We start from the raw sequence: 19565 nt of genomic DNA, 5'->3' as shown, positions 1-19565 counted from the left end.
AACTAGCCATTTGGATACAGAACTGGCTCAAAGGTAGAAGACAGAGGGTGGTGGTGGAGGGTTGTTTTTCAGACTGGAGGCCTGTGACCAGTGGAGTGCCACAAGGATCGGTGCTGTGCCCTCTATTTTTTGTCATTTACATAAATGATTTGGATGCGAGCGTAAGAGGTACAGTTAATAAGTTTGCAGATGACACCAAAATTGGAGGTGCAGTGGACAGCGAAGAGGTTTACCTCAGATTACAACAGGATCTGGACCAGATCGGCCAATGGGCCGAGAAGTGACAGATGGAGTTTAATTCAGATAAATGCGAGGTGCTGCATTTTGGGAAAGCAAATCTAAGCAGGACTTATACACTTAATGGTAAGGTCCTAGGGAGTGTTGCTGAACAAAGAGACCTTGGAATGCAAGTTCTTAGCTCCTTGAAAGTGGAGTCGCAGGTAGATAGGATAGTGAAGAAGGCGTTTGGTATGCTTTCCTTTATTGGTCAGAGTATTGAGTACAGAAGTTGGGAGGTCATGTTGCGGCTGTACAGGACATTGGTTAGGCCACTGTTGGAATATTGGAGAAAGATATAAAAGAGACATAAGGGGCAACTTTTTCACGCAGAGGGTGGTACATATATGGAATGAGCTGCCAGAGGATGTGGTGGAGGCTGGTACACTTGCAACATTTGAGGCATTTGGATGGGTATATGAATAGGAAGGGTTTGGAGGAATATAGGCTGGGTGCTGGCAGGTGGGACTAGATTGGGTTGGGATACCTGGTCGGTATGGACAGGTTGGACCGAAGGGTCTGTTTCCATGCTGTACATCTCTATGACGATAAAGAACTCTCCCTACATGCAGGTTAGAGTCTTCAATTTCTCTGTCTTGAAAATATGGATTGTAGGGTTATTTGTTAACGAACTGTTCTGAACTGAATTTAAAAATATTTCAACTATCCTGAAGGTCTAATTTGCTGTGGTTTCTTTATATTATTACGTGGTTCTTAAAAATATCAGAATTAAGAGCAGGACTAGGCCATTTGGCACCTCTAGTCTTCTCTGCCATTTATTCAGATTATGGTTGATCTAATGATGGCCTTAACTCCATTTATTGTCATCTCCCCATAAGCTGCAGTTTCCTTGTGGATTCAAAATCTTTCCAACTCAGCTTTGAATATATATATTTGACCCAGCACTCACCTCTGTTTAGTGTAGAGAAGTCCAAACCTTAATGGATCTCTGAGAAAATGAATTCCTCCTCATGAGTTAATTCATGGCATGTGGGTGTTGTTGGCTGGCCAATCCTTTGTTGCCCTTGGGAAGGTGGTGCGTGAGCTGTTGAACTGCTTAAACTGCTGAAATCCATTTGGTATAGGTACGCCCACAATGCTGTTTAGGAGCAATTCCAGGATTTTGACCCAGCGTCACTGAAAGAGCTTGTATGAATTTTGGTTAAGGAAGATTTTGTTTTGGGTGAGAACAAAGTACAAGAACGTGAATAGCTTTTATGTTTTATGCTTTTTCATAATTTTTTATCGAAGCAGCACTGATTGTGTTCATTACTTTAGCGACATTAATTTGTTACGAAAAGCACAAAAGAGAAGTACAGCACAGGAACAGGCCCTTCGGCCCTCCAAACCTGTGCCAATCATTGTGCCCTAACTAAACTAAAACAACAGACCTTCTGCCCTTATTTGGTCCGTATCCCTCTGTTCACCAATGTGCCTACTTCCACCACCTCTTCTGGCAGTGCATTCCAGGCTCCTACCACTCTCTGTGAAAAACATCCCTCTCGCATCCCCCTTAAATTCTTCCCCTCTCACCTTGAACCTGTGGTCTCTTGTAATTGAAACTTCAACCTTGAGAAAAGCCACTGACTATCCACCCTATCTATGTAGATCTCTGTCATGTCTCCTCTCAGCTGTCGTCTTTTCAGTGAAAACAGTTACCCTTTCCTCATAGCTAAGCCCTCAAGACTGGGCAACATCCTTCACTGCACACACTCCAAAGCTTTCATGTCCTTCTGGTAGTGTGGCAACTAAAACTGCACGCAGTATTCCAAGTGCAGCCTAATAAGGGTTTTATATAGCTGCAATATGGTTTGCCAACTTTTGTATTCCATGCCTGGCCGATAAAGACAAACATGCCATTATGCCTTCTTAATCACCTTAGCTACTTGTGTTGCCACTTCTAGGGAACTGTGGACCTGCACATTCAGATCTCTCTGTATGTTGACGTTCCTAAGGGTACTGCCGTTTACAAAATAATTCGCACCTAAATTTGATCCTTCTAAAGGCATCACCTCACATTTGTCTAGATTAAACTCCATCTGCCATTTCTGTGCCAAAGTTGCCAATCCTGTTGTATTCTTTCACAATTGTTGGCACTATCAGCAACTCCTCCAATCCTCCTGTCATCTGCAAACTTACTAATCAGACTACCCACATTTTCCTCCAGATCATTTGTGTGCTACTAACAACAGAGTACCTAAAACTATTCCTATGGAACATCACTAGTTTCTGGTCTCCATTCTGAAAAACACCTTGCTACCTTTACCCTGTGTCTTCTATGACCAAGCCAGTTTTGTATCCATCTAGCCAGACCACCCCAAATTCCATGTGATTTTAGTTTTTGTACCAATCTGCCTTATGGACTTTATCAAATGCCTTACTAAAGTCCATATAAACTATATACACAGCCTTCCCTCATCAATTATCTTTGTCACCTCTTCAAAAAATTCACCAACCACCTTCTCCCTCTCCTTCATCCACCTATCACTTTCCCAGCTACCTCCCCCCCAACCCCACTCCCCTCTCATTTATTTCTCAGCCCTGACCCACAAGCCTCATTCCTGATGAAGGGCTTATGCCCGAAACATCTATTCTCCAGCTCCTTGGATGCTGCCTGACCTTTTATGCTGTTCCAGCACCACACTGTCGACTCTGATCTCCAGCATCTGCAGTCCTCACTTTCTTCTTCAAAAACTTCAGTCAGGTTGGTGAGACATGACCTTGCCTGTATGAAACCATGCTGCCTGTCACTAACGAGTCCATTTTCTTCCAAATGTGTAAACACTGTTAGAAACATGGACTGATGATGTACCAGTCTCCCCATAAATACTTGATTTAGCTAATTTTTAAACAATTTTATTAATAAAATACCTGCATTCCCTGATCAATCACTCACCCAAACACACACCTTCCACTCAAAAGTATGAGATCAATCTAAGATAAATTACATCTTTGGATTGAACCATAGTCTGCAGCTCCCCAGCTCACTGTTTTTGGAAGAACCATATGCATCCAGCATCTCCTACATGGCATAAAATCAGTAATTCACCATGTGATGTGACCCCATGTGGTGTAAAGGGTTAAAATTGTGTCCCAATACATGTGTGAATCTAACCGAAAATGGAAGGTGTCGCTTAGTCCCGTGTGAATCTTATTATACACGTTCCCGTGTGAATCTTCTTATCTGTATGTAACCAGAATGGAATGTGTTTTTTAGCCTTGCTCTGCTGTTCACATGAATGTTTATATCTGGAAAAGAGTATATCAGCTGGAAAAGTCTCCAGTTCGGTGAGTCTGCTCCGGGGTTGCGTTTAACCGCCGAGCGTGGGTTGTTGTCAACCGCTCTACGAGAACTGACGGCTTCCAGTTCCGGTAACACGTAGAGTGAGTATAAACCAGACCCGTTGTAAGTACGAGACCTGGTTGTGGCGACGCTGCGGGGAATAAAACACTTATATTCTAGCAGACTCGCCTCTTGGCTGTTTGTTCTGTGTCAGACTACTTTCCTGCGAGCCTGGTCCTTGACCTTGAGAATTTTTTAAAACACCCCACATCCACTGGGCCACCATGCTTGTTCACTTCACTGTTGCAGGAATGTCTTCCTTTAGCAGTAATTTGCTGTCAACATTTAAAAGTGCTTTCGAAACCAAGGTCAGTGACATGAATTATTACTGTTACACAAGCAGCCAGTCAGCTATTTTGTAACTAACCTCGTCATTGTATCTAGGGAATGCAGTAGGAATCACTGATATGAAGGGCATTACTTTTACTATGGGTAATGGTGGCTGCTTTTGATATATAATTGATTACTGCTAACAAGTATTGCTGAATGCAATTTATTTCCTAAACTGTGTATGAAACGTCAAAATTATAAGACTCATCAGTGATGCCTGTGCTGGTGCCAATGTTATATTTTGTATTCATTGATGGAAATCAATAGTGAATAGTCTATTTGGATGCTATTATGGTTTTGGCATAAATGGGTGAAAAAATGCCCCACACTCTATAACCAAAATATCACATAACTAGAATCACACGATACTTACAAACACGACCTGACTTTGCATTTATGACAAATAAAATCACTGCAGATATTAGAAATCTCAAATGACAACAGAATACGCTGCAAAGATCCAGCAGCAATGGAGAGAAAACTGAAGTAATGCTCAGATTGGTCTTGCATCAGTCCTGGAAACAAATTGAAGATTTAGCAGATTTTAAGTAACTGGAGAGTCAGAAAGTGAAATATGGGAGGAAAGAATAAGAGGGCAGGTCTGTGTTAGGGTGGTGGACAGTTGCATTAAAGCATGGAATCTGTGGTGTTAATGATGGTTGAACTGTCATCATTGCTCATGTCTCATTACTTTTCTGAAACTGACAGCAATTTCTAGTAGGAGAAAGTGAGGACTGCAGATGCTGGAGACCAGAGTTGAAAAATGTGGTGCTGGAAAAACACAGCAGGCCAGGCAGCATCCGAGGAGCAGGAGAATCGACGTTTCGGGCATAAGCCCTTCAGGAATGAGCATTTTCTAGTATCTGAATAAGTGCAAATAAACTGGAAAATACAGAAGTTTTACTGACAGCGATTCTGTGCTTCTCCAGAAGGTGAATAGCTGAATATAACCAGACTGAAATCAACTAGACATCAGTGAACTTCCAACTTGGAGCTCTGGTCTTGCTGTAAATGCATTTATAAAACACACTTTCTAGAATGAACTATATACTAAATCCATAATTATTGACAGAACCAAATGCTGAAAAGGTAGTTTTCTGTTTGTCCATAATGACAAAATAAATATATAGATTTTTATTTTTTACAATTATTTCATATTTCACCACCTACTTTAATTCCATACATTAGTTCAAAACATTTTCTCTTTATAAGGTGAAGGATGAACAGTGATTTTCACTTCCTGCTTTGGTGTCTGAGAGAGTTTTCAATGTGCTTACCCTGCTTAATGAGGTCACTGTTGCTAAAAGCCCAGAGATTTCCTTGAATTTGGTGGCACATTTAAACTAGAGGAGGTGTAAGTTGCAACAGCACTAACAAGGTTGTAAAGTGCCTAATAAACTGAAGCGTTGCTGTTTTTTGAGTGTTTGCTGAACGTTACTGTAATGAAGACCTGGACAGATAAGAATGGGAGTAGGGCAGAGAATTAAAACAGCAAGGGGCTAGAGCTCAGAGTCATGTTATTAGACTCGATCGAAGTTTTCAGCAAAATGTCCACCTGATTTGGTTTCTTCAATGTATTGGAGAACACGTCACGAGTAGTGAACATATTACACAAAAGTTGCAAGTAAACTATGTTTCTCCTGCAGTTTATCGATTAGTACCAGTATGGATAGATGGGAGTATACCCTTGGATAGCTGCAAGGGGCCTCTCAAGATTTCAGAAGATATGTTTGTAGGTTTGTAATTCTTGTGACATTGCAACATGGAACGTATATGGCCTTGTTTATATTGTCAGTTCCATGTAAATATGACCATGTAGAAATGAACCCCACCAAGCCCTTTCCTCCAGCTTTCACTTTCTTCCCATGTCCACACATTCTGTTCCATAATTTATCCTGACCACCTCAACTTTCCATTTCATTCTCTCTCTCCTCATTAATAATTATCAAAAACGACAATGTCCTCGTCCAGTCAACCTTAAACTTGACGCTGTTAGCAAAATTATTCCCCTGCCCATCACCTTTATATCTTGTGCTTACTCATGCCCTAATGAGTCTATTGGTTTAAATCATTTCTGCAGGTTTTGTAAAACTGATCAAATTAAGTAATCTTTTGCATCAATGTAAATTTCATGTATTAGCCCACGAAGCCCAGGTTAGCTCTTTGGGTAAGCAACTTGGCTAGTCCCACTCTGTTCTGCCCTCTTCTCATTGCCTGCAGTTTTCTTCTGTTTTTGTGCTGTAGGTCCAATTCCTTTTTGAAAGCTATGATTGAAGCTGCCTAAGCCACTCTTTCAGACAGCGCATCCAAGATCTTAATGTTACGCTGTGTGTGAAAAGTGCTTTCCTCATGTTGCCTTTGGATTTTTGACATCATTTTAATTCTGTCTCCCATGATTCTCAATACTATCACCAATGGAAATAGTTTCTCTTAATGTATTTTGTCCAGACTCTTCATGATAATGAGCACTTCTATCAGATCTTCAGTCTACCTTTGCTTCTCTCATGAGGACCATTCTGGCTTCTCCAGTCTGTTGTCATGACAGAAGTCTCTCCTTCCTGGAAACATTCTTATAAATCTTCTTTTGCCTCTGCAAAGTTTGCACATCCTTCCCAAAGTGAGTGCCTGGAATTGGACACAATACTAGATAGTATCGTGCAATAATATTTAAAAGATTTCTCACAACTTCCTCACTTTCGTACTTCTGCATACTTAATTCTAAAGTTCAGGACCCCTTATGTTTTTAATCATTTTCACAACCTGCCCAGCCATCTTCAACTGCCTGTGTACATATGCCCCAGTTCTCTGATTCTGGCATACTCTTTAGAATTGTGTCTTCAGTTTATATTGCATCTCCTCATTCTCCCTGCCAAAATGCATCACTTCACACTTCTCTGCATTAAATTTCATCAGTCATCCATGTGCCAATTCTACTAGGTGGGCCCGGTCGTCTTGTTCGATTACAGTTCACAATAATTCAAACTTCTGTGATAAATGCATACATTGAAATTGTGCCCTGTATGCCCAAGACCAGTTTTTTTTTATATATCAAGAAAACATTCTTCCAGTTTGAGAGACAACTGTCCACCACTGATTGCTCTTTCCAACTTTTGTATTTATACTGCCACTGTTCTGTTTATTATATGGGCAGGGAGAGTTTGGACTCTTCACTGCTAGGATCAAATTGGAAAGCCAATTAAAAGCCCATGTCTCAGCCAGAAAGCACTGAGGACTGGTTAAATGTGCACCTCCTAGTATTTCTGACTCTCATTGGGAGGAGGTTCTGTCCTCTGGAACTAGCAGATAGCACCAACAGTCCCTGCAGTGGCACAGTTATAGGAACTGCTGGGACTGACATGCGATTTTGATCCCAGCTTAACGCTGGGGATTTTTAAGAGGTAAAAACAATGACTGCAGATGCTGTAAACCAGATTCTGGATTAGTGGTGCTGGAAGAGCACAACAGTTCAGGCAGCATCCTTGGATGCTGGGGATGTTTAACCAACTTGGTCAAAACAGGCAAAGTGGTGGGTGGGTGGATTTTAATGCACACTAAGTTAGGAAGTAACGGGAGCTGCTATCTTCTTGGGACCCCACCTCCAATGATGGCAGGAACCTGTTTTCCTTTGTTTTAAGCAATTTCAAAAATTGTAAAGCCCACTCCTACTTGCCAGCCCATATCAAGTGTCTTATGGCATTGGTGTAGAGTAATATTAGGGTCAGTTGAGCTTTTGGATATAGTGAGCTGTCCGCCCTCCCTAACTTATGTCATCTTGCCCAAAACATACCCAGAAGAGGCATGTATTATCCACCTCCTCACCTTTGTCAATTTTTAGCCCATCCAGTAACTCTTGTCATGAAGATGTAGGGGTACTGTATATTTAAGAGAGTTGAAAAGCTAGCAAGAGAAGCACAGAGAATCTGGAATAAGGTAACAATGTAACATTTGCTCGAAATAGCTAGAGTAGCTGGGTTGCCATGAGACAAAAACAAATTCAAACTGGCCCAATCAGTTTAAATTATGCCCCAAGATACCAAACTCCAATCAAGTTTGAACTTAGTATTTTGGTAATATTAAAACCAATGAAACGAACCAATGTTTTGGGGTATAAAACTGAATATTTTTGACTAGTTGAGAGAGAACTACCAAAAACCAACAGATGTAGGCTGCTAATTTAAGATCTCTGTGAGAGGTAACTATCTGTGGAAGAAGTCTGCGCAGCAGAACATCCAGGCCAACCTGGAGAGCGAATCTACAGAGGAAACTTGGTAAAGCTGACTGGTTTTGAAATGGGTTTTATTTTTGTAAATTGTCTTCCAAAATATCTTTTTATTGGACTAGTTTTGTGGAGGAGGAAGTAAAAGATAGGTTTAAAGAAAGGAATTGTAAATAGTTGTTAGTTAATATTCTCTGTTAGACTTAAAAACACAAAGTTGTTAATTTTTACTTTAAACAGTGACTTTTGAGAGAGTTCTTTGCCCCTCAAATTTTAACAGATTACAGCACAGGGTGAATCTTTTGTGTTGCAGGTTTAAATTAGCAGAGATGTCATAGCACTCTCATGTGTCCTCATTCATTATGACTTCAGTAGCATTTTCTTCCTTAGTAAAAGCAGATGTAAAATACTCATAACATTTCAGCCACCTCTCTACTTTCATGTGTAGAACCCTTTCAGGTCCCTAATGATCTCCATCCCTCTATTATCATGCTTTTATAGTTGATCAGTCTCTGCAAGACTTTTCGATTCTGTTTTATGTTTGCTGTCATCCTCCTACTCTCTCATTGCCTCTTATTTTGATTTGATCTTCACTTTGAACTTCCCATTTCAAACCTGGTTCTCACTTGTATAATCAACATGACACTTGCCATGCATTTTCTTTATCTGCTTTGTCTTACTCTATCTCTGTAACCATCCAGAGAGCCCTGGTTTTGCTTACCCTACATCTTTATTCCTCACTCGGGAAAAGGACATTAACTACCATCTGCTGTTTAAATATAGCCCATTGCTCATTTAGTTTTGCCTGACAATCTTTCATTCTGAGGACAGTCTGTTCTCAGTCCATGAAAACTGGGTTATTATAGATCTTTACACCATTCCCTTTATTCTTGCTAACCTGGCTGGCTTCCAGTATGCTAAGACTTCCATATTAGATTTTGTTTAGTATCATTGATGTGAAGCATTTTGTGATGTTTTGCAATATTGAAGGCATATAAAATTGCAAATTGTTTGTTGTCTTAAAAATTGAGAATTTCTCACTTCCATCTCCAGTGGAGCAGTAGCTCCCTAGGATGTGTTTCCAACTGTGGAGTAAAGTGAACACCTGAAAAGCTAATGTCAACAACCAGAGAATGTGATTTTATTAAATTGTTAGCAAAATGCAATTTTTCTCTTAAATAGGGTTACAATATCCCAATATGTTTATAATGCTCCATAAAATGAACAAATGGGGAATGCAGATCCTTCCTCCAATTTCATTTCAAGCTGTGTGTAAATAGCAAGACAGTGAAAGCAATTAAGTTTTCTTCGCAATCCCATGCATATTGTCTATTTTCTCATTTGCAAAAGTTTATCCTAAACATTGCTTTATTTCTGTATAATTTTCTTTGTCAAAATTCACAGGATGGTGACAACTGGGAAATCATTGAAGGATTAAAAATTGGTCAGACTAATGTGCAGAAACCAGATAAACATGAGGGGTTCATGTTGAAAAAACGCAAGTGGCCCTTAAAAGGTTGGCATAAAGTAAGTATTAGATAAATTCCTTCTCAAGGAAGGCAATTGTACTGGTCATTGCCTAAAATTACAAATTAATTTTGAATAGATTATCGCTGTATGATTAATGCCCTACTTCTAACTGCAGTCTGTGAGGATTTACATTATTTGTAATTGCTATGTCATCTCAGCAATGGTCTGTCATGGATTTTTGCCTGTTATACTGTCATGAGCTGAGTTTGCAACTTGCATCCGAGATGGGAAAATGGATTTTATAATGTCAGAATGTTGAGTTCTTTGCTGGTGTGGTGTATATGATCTTCTAGTGGAAAAGATATTTTAAGTAAATCTGTTCTCTAACATCCTCCCTGTCTCCATGGTCCTTGCATAAAGCAATCCCTTGACCCAAAGTTAATGTTTTTTTGCCTCTCTATACTTCCCTGTTTCAAAATGTAGAAAAATGAAAATATAAAATTGAGAAGTAGCAGCAAAATCAGTTGAAGTACAGTAGAGGAAGTGATCATGAATATTGCAAAAACAATAAGAAAAAAAATAAGACTATTCAGTCCTCTTTGCCAGCATTCCCATTCTAAAAAAAAGAGAGACTTAACAAACAATCCAGGTCTTTTTCAATGTATAATTTCAGTTACATCGCATTGTAAACTTATGCTATAAATTCTGTGGCCTACGATCTTATACTCTACAACCACCTGATGAAGGAGCAGCGCTCTGAAAGCTAGTGCTTCCAAGTAAACCTGTTGGACTATATCCTGGTGCTGTATGATTTATAACTTTATTCAGTCTTCTGTTTCAGTGTATTCTGTACAAAGATGCAACTCTACTTCAGAGTTTGCCATCTTTAATCACAGCTCAAATAAATTATAGTGTCCAAATCAATTTGCAGTTTGGTCCAGTTTTTCACATTCATATTCCTTCTTTCCTATCTCTTAGAATTAACAAGGTAAATGAAAATGTTTAAATATTTTCTGTTCATTTTAGCCGCAGACCTTTCAGCCTGTCACGATGACCTCCAACTGTTTCTTAAATAATTCAAGGAGTTTTATCTCCGCTATTCCATCTCAAAGTCTATTCCACTGTGGATTATGTAATAGTCATAAACTTGCCATTTATTCAATTAGACCTGGTTCTCTTGTCGTCTTGTGTTTCATTTGAATTAATTTTCTGGATGTATACGACCACTCAATCATCTATCACGTCTATGTTTGGGCTGAAAAGCCCCCTTTCTTACAGTTTTCTTCATTTATTTGCGAAAGAATGATCTCAACTTGGTCCCTGCTGAAGCAGTGTAACCATTAGTGAGTTGGGAGCCATTGGATGCTGAAGTGGACTTTGCTGTGGTTTATTGACAGAGCCACAACATCAATCTCACTTTTTTTGGTTCCTCAACCAATCAGAGGGTGGGTGGAATAATGTTCTTGCTTTGCCAAAGGTAAGGTTTCTAATTAAAGGACCGCAGTGTAGCTTACAAGGACTTAGCTGCATCTGGGTTTTCGGGCTATAGCTAGCACCGGAATGGTGACCTGGGAGCGCAACTTCCTGGGTTTTCTCATTTATTTGGAGGTCCTACTGTGGGATGAGAGAGAGAAAATAATTTCTCTAACCAAGTAGATATACAAGTGATTGAGGACATCAGCAGCAGAAATGTACTCCTTCTGATCTGGAGTCAATGCACCAAGAGGATCCAGGAGGGCAGGAAAGCTGTGTGACAATAAGACTTCTGAGTGTCAATCCCTGCAGTTTAACATTTCCAAACCTTCTCTGCACAGCACCTCTCGTGCAACAAATTCAACAGTTCCACTTGTGGCTTTCCCAAGGATCTTGCATCGGAAAGCTTGATACTCAAATTCGCTCTCATCCTATCAACCTCCTGCTTCCAGGCCTCAAAAAATACTCCACAAATGGCATTTCCATCTCCATGCAAGACTTCAGTAATTCATCCCCCTCTGTGTTTACTCTTTGCAGTAGAGGAGAGTTCATAGCCTCAGGCAGAGGCAAGGACCCAGGATAGGAATGCCCTTAAGTGACCATTGGTGATGTATACCCATGTGCTCCATTCCGAAGCAGGTCTGGTTTCAGAAGGCTATGGGTGTCACCACCGACTGGGTCTTCGCTTCTTGAGGCACTACGTTGACAGAGTTAATCCTCTGCCTGCAAACTCTGTTAGGTTTTCTTTGAATTGGTTCTTTGTATCCATTCCCGCTTCCCTGTGGAACAGCACATGACTGAGGACAAAGCAGCTTTTCTTGCAGTGGTGAACTACTCATGTCTTGTATGGAGAATGGAATGATATTTATGGAGGATGACTGAAGCCTGACTGCAGGAGGTTGACAGGATGAGAGTGAATTTGAGTATCAAGAAAAGACTGAGTGTCCAATTGTCTGCCATTCAATACATCACCCTGTTCCCTGGCCAACATTGTGTCTGAGGCTTGCTGCAGTGCTCCAGTGAAGCTGAGCGAAAACTGGAAGAACAGCACCTCATTTCCCATTTGGGAGCCCTGCAGCCTTCTGGACTCAACATCAAGTTCAACAGTTTTTGAGCTTGAACTCTCCCATGTCCTTACCCCAAGCTTCACACACCAGGTCTTGTTATCACATAGTCTGCTATTACACACAGCCCATTCTTAGTCACTAATAGTCCCCATTAGCAGCTATTCACCCTCCTAGCAGATTGTTATCCATTTCTTTGTATGTCCAATGGTTCTCTCTCTTTAGGCTGTATCCCCACCTATTGTTTACTCCTTATATCTTCCTCCCCTAACCCTATCTTCTGCATAAAAACTAACATTTTTCTAGCTACCATCAATTCTGAGGAAGGGTCACTCGACCGGAAATGTTAACAGTGATTTCTCTCCAAAGATGCTGCCAAACCTGGTGAGCTTTTCCAGCAGTTTATGTTTTCGATTCTGACTTACAGCATCCACACTTGTTTTGTTTGTTTTTCTTGCCGCTGGTATTGTTCATGTTGCTTCCTTTTTTTTGCTCTTTGTCATGGAATGTAGACAGAGCAGAATGAAGTGCCCCCCATGCCAGGTTGAAGACTGGCAGCAGGGAAGGTGAGGGTAAGGTGGGTGAAATTGCTTCCGTGAATATAGAAATCATCATTGACTCACTCTCTCTTTAAGGAGGAGTGCTGTTACAGCAACCCCTCCACTCGCATCTACTTAGTTTAATTGATCTAAGGCTTTTTAGTGTCACTGAATAAGTACCCCTTGCTGTGCATTCAGTTCAGTGGCTTGGTAAATTGCTGACAACATGGGAAATACTTCTGTGTAACCTTTTGTGATGAAAAGCTCCTTAGACAATGTTTTCTAATCCCTTGAGGGTCCTTTGAAATGATGAGCCACCATTTGTTCATGTGTGCATGTAGATGGTGGTGAGCCTGGGCAGCTGGCCATGATGAAAAGCCCACGCAGGATCACAGACCTCCTAGCTCCCACTGAGCAAGTGACCAGCAAAATTAATGTTAAAACTTAAACTTTAATCTATATGTCATACTATACTTAAGATATTTATCATAAAATGGAGAATGGTGAATTTGTTGAAAAACATCACCATTGGTTAAGCCAGAGCTTAATTACTGACAAATGCACAGGATTGCTCTGCTCATCTTAAAATCTGCCTTACCTAAACCTGCAATAAGAAGGAATGTGTCCATCACATATTGACATTCATGGTTCTTATGACAGAAGCTTTACCCCACTTCTTCACATTTCCAAATCTTGTCCAAATAAAGACTTAGACATTGAAGAACAAACCAGAGAGAATATTCTATTGTAAATTCATAAAAGTAAATTCATAAAACTCATTAGCCTGTGTAAGTTGATCCTGAGCTAATTATTTGGAGCTCAGCCAGGCATTCATAACAACACCATATTTGTTCTTTAGCCTTTTGTTTTCCGGTATCTATATTTATTTCGATAAGATTTAGAGGTTTGAAATTGAGTCAAGCTTCTTTTATTGAAGGTATGAATGCTAGTGACCAATTGAAACTTTTATAAGGTTGTGAGAACAACATTTTGTTTTCTTTGAAGTAGATTTGAATTATTCTTCATCTTGAAATGCTTATGAAAAATGTTTCATTATTGTTGTATGGGTCATGGATTCTGTACAGAGAGTCCATTGGGACAAAGGGACATGGAACCATAGATGTTGGGGATGTTGGTAATAGCTTTTAAACATATCTCTTAAAACCTACCCAAATCCAGCTTATGGTTCACAGTTCATCTGTAGGCCAGCGAACCACAAGTCCTGGAGAAGCTATCCATTGAAACTGTGGAGCGTTATGAGATACTTTCTTATGCATTAAAATTGGCCAATTTGAGATTGAGTGCAGGCTTGCTAGCTCCACTTTTTATGCCAATCTCAGTGAAAGTTGGTGGTTTGAGCAACAAAGAAAGGACTGCTAGAATAAAATCCCACCCTATTTCTAGAGACCTACAGGGGTAGCTTACTCTGTGGAAATCCAGCCCATTATATTGGGTTTTTATTTTGTCAGTAAAACAACTTGGAAACCATGCCACCCTACATGGGAAAATGTATGTCTGGAGGGATTGTCTTTAGTTAGTCCTCAAAATATTTACAGTTGATTTCTAGATCTTGAGTTTACTGAGCTGTCCCCTTTTTATTATCATTTAGCGCAGTAACAAAATATATATTAAAAACTTTGAGTTTTTTTTTAAATTTAAATGTTTAGAAATGAATTGTATTGTTTAATAGTTTTATACCATCCAATTGATTTTTATTTGGGACTTTTAACTTTACAATTTGTAAAATTAATCATAATTAAATTGTAGGTTAATTTATTAATCAAAATATGTCCTGTTACAGCGCTTCTTTATCCTTGATAATGGAATGCTAAAGTACTCCAAGGCACCATTTGATGTGAGTAACAAGACAACATGATCTGATTTGGGCAGTCTCCAAGTACCAGTTGACCAGTCAGATTTATTTAGTAACCACCTATTATTCTTTAAATTTTACTTCAAAAGGTGGATCATATATAGGTAATAATGGAGTTTTATTTGATAACCAATCATTATCAGGTTTATTGCAATTTATGATGAAATGGAGAACAGAATAAAATTTACAGGCTTTTGAATAATTACAATTGTAAACTCTGTGATTCCAAGCAATAATTATGGGTTTCATATGTGTTTGTCATGGACTAGAGACATTGTATGTTAGTATTCCTAATGTGTTGTGTTAGTACATAATGGCAATGAAGTGAAATTTGCTGAGAAAGAGGAGTTGGACATATTTGCATTCTCTATGGCCACATCTGGAAAATAGAATGTGACAAGCCAATAACAGATTATTTTACAGCCTGTCACAAGTTGGAAGAAGGACACTAGAATAAGCGCCAAGGCCACCTTATGATCATGGAGAATTGTAATCTTTCCTGCCTAAAATGGAACTTACAGCAGAGGCAATTTGAATGTAAAGATTAATTATGAAACCTAATTATGAACTCAACAGAAAATTCAATAATTTAAGGAGGAATAGAAAGCTGTGTTAAATACTGAAATATTTAGGTCTAACCATCTAATTGAAGTGACTGTGGCACCAAGTGGAATTTGGGGCAGTTTCTTACTGGTTGGAGTTGTCCCTGGTACAAAGGATGATGGTTGGGATTATTGCAGGTCAATCGTCTCAACTCCATGACACCTCTGCAGGAGTTCCTCAATAGGGTCTAGGTCCTACCATCTTCAGCAGGTTCATCAACGACCTTCCCTCCATTATAAGATCAGAAATGGCAACGTTCGCTGATGACTGCACCATGTTCAGCATGATTCGTGACTCTTCAGATACAAAGCAGCTTCATGGATACAATCCAGACTTGGGTTAATATGTGGCACAGAACATGTACCACACAATGACTATCAGCATCAGGACAGAAACTACCACCCTTGGAGATTAGTGGCATTACTGTTACTAAATCCCCCCCCAAAAAAACATATCAAAATGAAGGAGCTATTATTGTGCCGAGTGGTACTGTGGTTAGTACTGCTGCCTCACAGCACCAGGGTCCCAGGTTCGATTCCAGCCTCTGGCGACTGTCTGTGTGGAGTTTGCCCATTCTCCTTGTGTCTGTGTGGGTTTCCTCCAGGTGCTCAGATTTCCTCACAGTCCAAAGATGTGCGGGTCAGGTGAATTGGCCATGCTAAATTGTCCATAGTGTTAGGTGCATTAGTCAGAGGGAAATGGGACTGGGTAGGTTACTCTATGGAGGGTTGGTGTGGACTTGGGCCGAAGGGCCTGTTTCTACACTGTAGGGAATTAATCTAATCATTGTTCAGCTATATAAATACTGGGACTACAAGACTAGCTCAAAGGCTAGGAATCCTGCAGCAAGTAACTCACCTGTCTCCTCACAGCCAGTCCACCACCTACACAGCACAAGTCCGATGGCATACTCTGCTGTTGTCTGGTTGGGTGCAGCTTCAACAATATTCATAGAGCTTAACCCCTTCTGGAGCAAACCAGCCTGCTTGATTGATACCCCATACATAGTCTTCAACATTCACTCCCTTTGCCATTGATGCACCTTGGCAGCAGTGTGTGGAGAGTCCTTGACACTGGTCTGGCTTCCTCAGAGACAGCTTTGAGTGAACAGGACCTCTGACACTTTTTTGTAAACTCTCTTTTGTAATCATTTAATAAAATAAAAAATAAACAGTTAACATTTACAGCTATTTACAAGAGAGAGGAACAGTGAAACCAGGCCCCAAACCCTACCATTCAACCAGTTTATAGGGAAATGAGGACAAACTCCAAATCCCAGTTTCAAGCATGACAAGACAGCAACAATGACATTTGTACATAAAAAGACAATCCAGTTACATAAGTGCATACAATACACACCCAGCAAGCCCCCCCCATCCCTCCCACCTTCCGGCCACTCTAAGACAGCCCACCCCTATGCACCTTCCAGCTCTCGGTCCACCCTGACACACCTTTCGATCACCCCTAGGACAGCCCGCCCTGGTACCTGCCCGGGGTGACAGCACTGAGGACGGCGACCCACCTTCTGGCTGTCTGTCTGCCCCTACGTACCATGAGGCTCTCACCCACCCCAATGCACCATCCAGCCAGTGGGCTACCCTGACACATCTTCTCTAGGACAGCCCATCCTTCCCCAGGACGACAGCGGGCAGGGTAGCCCACAAGCCTTCCGGATCTCAGCCTGCCCCCACGCACCTTCTGGCTCCCGGCTGCTCTGACACACCTTCCGACCACCTCGGCCATCCAGACTACCCCTTCTTGGGACGACAGCGCTCAGAACAGCATACCCACCATCTGGCTCTCAGGGAGACTGGCATCAGGATGGCCTACCCACCCTCCAGCTTTCAGGAAAGCCTACCAACCTTCAGGTTCACAGGATGGCCTAACCACCCTCCAGCTCTCTGGGTGACAGCTTTCAGGATGACCCATGAGCCTCCCAGCTCACAGTAAGCCCTCCCTGACCCAGGGACACAAGACAGTGCAGGTGATAAACCCAAACACCACAATACAGTTAATTACCAAAAAACTGGTACACAGTCCAAATACAGTCTTCAAAATATAGAGTCCATTCCCAGGAATGGAATCCACTCCAGTTTTTGAGGTGTGTTGTCCAAAATGGAGTCCACTCCAAACTGCAGAATCCACTCCCGAAGGCAGCAAATGCACACCCCACAGCACACAGGTGTTCAGTCTCCATGGAGTCCTGGCCCAGCCTTGGAAAACCAGGCCCACTCACAGGAACACAGTACATTGTACAGGTGCAGTTAACTCATAGGGGTTTGATCCACTCCTGAAGGCAAGGTCTTCACCCAAACTCCAGGATACAGCAAGTGCTCACCTCCCAGCACACACACAGGTGTTCAATCTTCAGAGTCCCAGGGCTAGGCCTACCCACAGGAACAGCTCCTCTGGAACAATGTATATCTTCCGCAAGGACTCAGTCCAAAACACCAAAACCAGTGAGAACACATACAAAAAGCAAAGGAAACTAGAGTCCAAGGGCTAAGCCCTACCACAAAATTAACATTGTCCTTTTTTCAGAAAGAGAAAAGAGTGACACACAGGCTGTAACCAGCCAGTGAAACAACAATCCCCTAATGAGAACTGAGCTACACCTGAAACACATTATGTGCATCAGGAGTTTAACAATCAGTCCTCACTAAAAGGAGTGCCAGTTAACAAACTGGCTAAATAATTCAGCCAGTTCAGGAATCAGGTTTCCCCCTCCCAAAAGAAAGGGAAACAGAAAATAACAGTAACACAGTGACTGTAGCACCAGCCAGCACAGAGTCAGTCCCCTACAGTCGTGGGCGGCACGGTGGCACAGTGGTTAGCACTGCTGCCTCACAGCGCCGGAGACCCGGGTGTAATCTAATCTAATCTAATCTACACTGAGAAAGTCTCTAAACCTGTTTTTTTTATTTTATTAAACAATTACAAAAGAGGTTACAGAAAAACAGTTAACATTTACAGCTGTATACAACAGCAATTTTACAAGGGAGAGGAGCAGCAAAGCTAGGCCCTAAACCCTACCGTTCAACCAGTTTACAGGGAATTGAGAACAAACCTCAAATCCCAGTTTCAAATATGAAGACAGCAACAATGACATTTATACACAAGACAATCCAGTTGCATAAAAAGTGCAGACATTACAGACCCAGCAAGCCCCCATCCCTCCCACCTTCCGGCCACTCTAAGGCAGCCCGCCCCTACGCATGTTCCGGCTCTTGGTCCACCCCATGCCCCTTCCAGTTCTCGGTCCGCTTTGACACTCCTTTCGACCACCTCTAGGTCAGCCCGCCTCGGTGCCCGCCCAGGGTGACAGCACTGAGGACGGCTACCTGCCTTCTGGCTCTTGGTCTGCCCCCTACGTACTATTGGGCTTTCACCCACAAAGATGCGCCATCTGGCCAGTGGGCTATCCCAGCACACCTTCCGGCCACCTCTAGGACAGCCCGACCCCTTCCCTGGGATGACGGTGTGCAGGGTAGCCCACAAGCCTTCCGGACCTCAGCCTGCCCCTACCCACCTTCTGGCTCTCGGCTGCTCTGACAGACCTTTCGACCACCTCAAGGACAGCCCGTCCCGATTACCCCTTCTCGGGATGACAGTGCTCAGAACGGCCTACCCACCATCTGGCTCTCAGGGCGACTGGCATCAGGGTGGCCTACCCACCCTCCGGCTTTCAGGACAGCCTACCAACCTTCAGGTTCACAGGATGGCCTACCCACCGGCTCTCAGGGTGGCAGCTTTCAGGATGACCCATGAGCTCCCCAGCTCACAGCAAGGCCTGCCAGATACAGGGATTCGCAAGACAGTGCAAGTGATAGACCAGGTAAAAACAATGACTGCAGATGCTGGAAACCAGATTCTGGATTAGTGGTGCTGGAAGAGCACAGCAATTCAGGCAGCATCCGAGGACAGGCAAAATTGACGTTTCGGGCAAAAGCCCTTCATCAGGAATAAAGGCAGAGAGCCTGAAACATGGAGAGATAAGCTAGAGGAGGGTAGGGGTGGGGAGAGAGTGGCATAGAGTACAATAGGTCAGTGGGGAAGGAGATGAACGTGATAGGTCAGGGAGGAGAGGGTGGAGTGGATAGGTGGAAAAGAAGCTGGGCAGGTCGGACAAGTCCGGACAAGTCAGGGGATCGAGTTGCTGGAGGTTAGAAACTAGGATGAGGCCAACTCGAGGACACCTCTTCCTACCGCCCCCTTGACCATGACCCCACCCCCCATCACCAAACCATCATCTCCCAGACCATACAGAACCTCATCACCTCAGGAGATCTCCCACCCACAGCTTCCAACCTCATAGTCCGGGAACCCCGCACTCCCCGGTCCTACCTCCTTCCCAAGATCCACAAGCCCGACCACCCTG

The 19565-nt window shown here is 42.1% G+C and overlaps 1 protein-coding gene across 6 annotated transcripts in view; it reads left to right on the top strand.

Moving 5' to 3' along the window:
• The window catches only part of osbpl6 (oxysterol binding protein-like 6), a 170778-nt gene that overhangs the window by 80872 nt on the left and 70341 nt on the right, over positions 1-19565 (top strand). For 5 of the 6 annotated variants that reach the window (XM_043693522.1, XM_043693523.1, XM_043693524.1 and 2 more), the window contains 2 exons: positions 9570-9692; positions 14513-14566. In XM_043693522.1, the coding sequence (XP_043549457.1) occupies positions 9570-9692; positions 14513-14566 (177 nt within the window). The remainder of the gene's footprint in view (positions 1-9569; positions 9693-14512; positions 14567-19565) is intronic. The other variant, XM_043693527.1, reaches the window with a different exon arrangement.

This window comes from Chiloscyllium plagiosum, chromosome 7, assembly GCF_004010195.1.
Source record: "Chiloscyllium plagiosum isolate BGI_BamShark_2017 chromosome 7, ASM401019v2, whole genome shotgun sequence".
Classification (NCBI taxonomy): Eukaryota; Metazoa; Chordata; class Chondrichthyes; order Orectolobiformes; family Hemiscylliidae; genus Chiloscyllium; species Chiloscyllium plagiosum.
The sequence above is the reverse complement of the archived record's forward strand: the minus strand, read 5'-3'. Positions and strand labels throughout refer to the sequence as shown.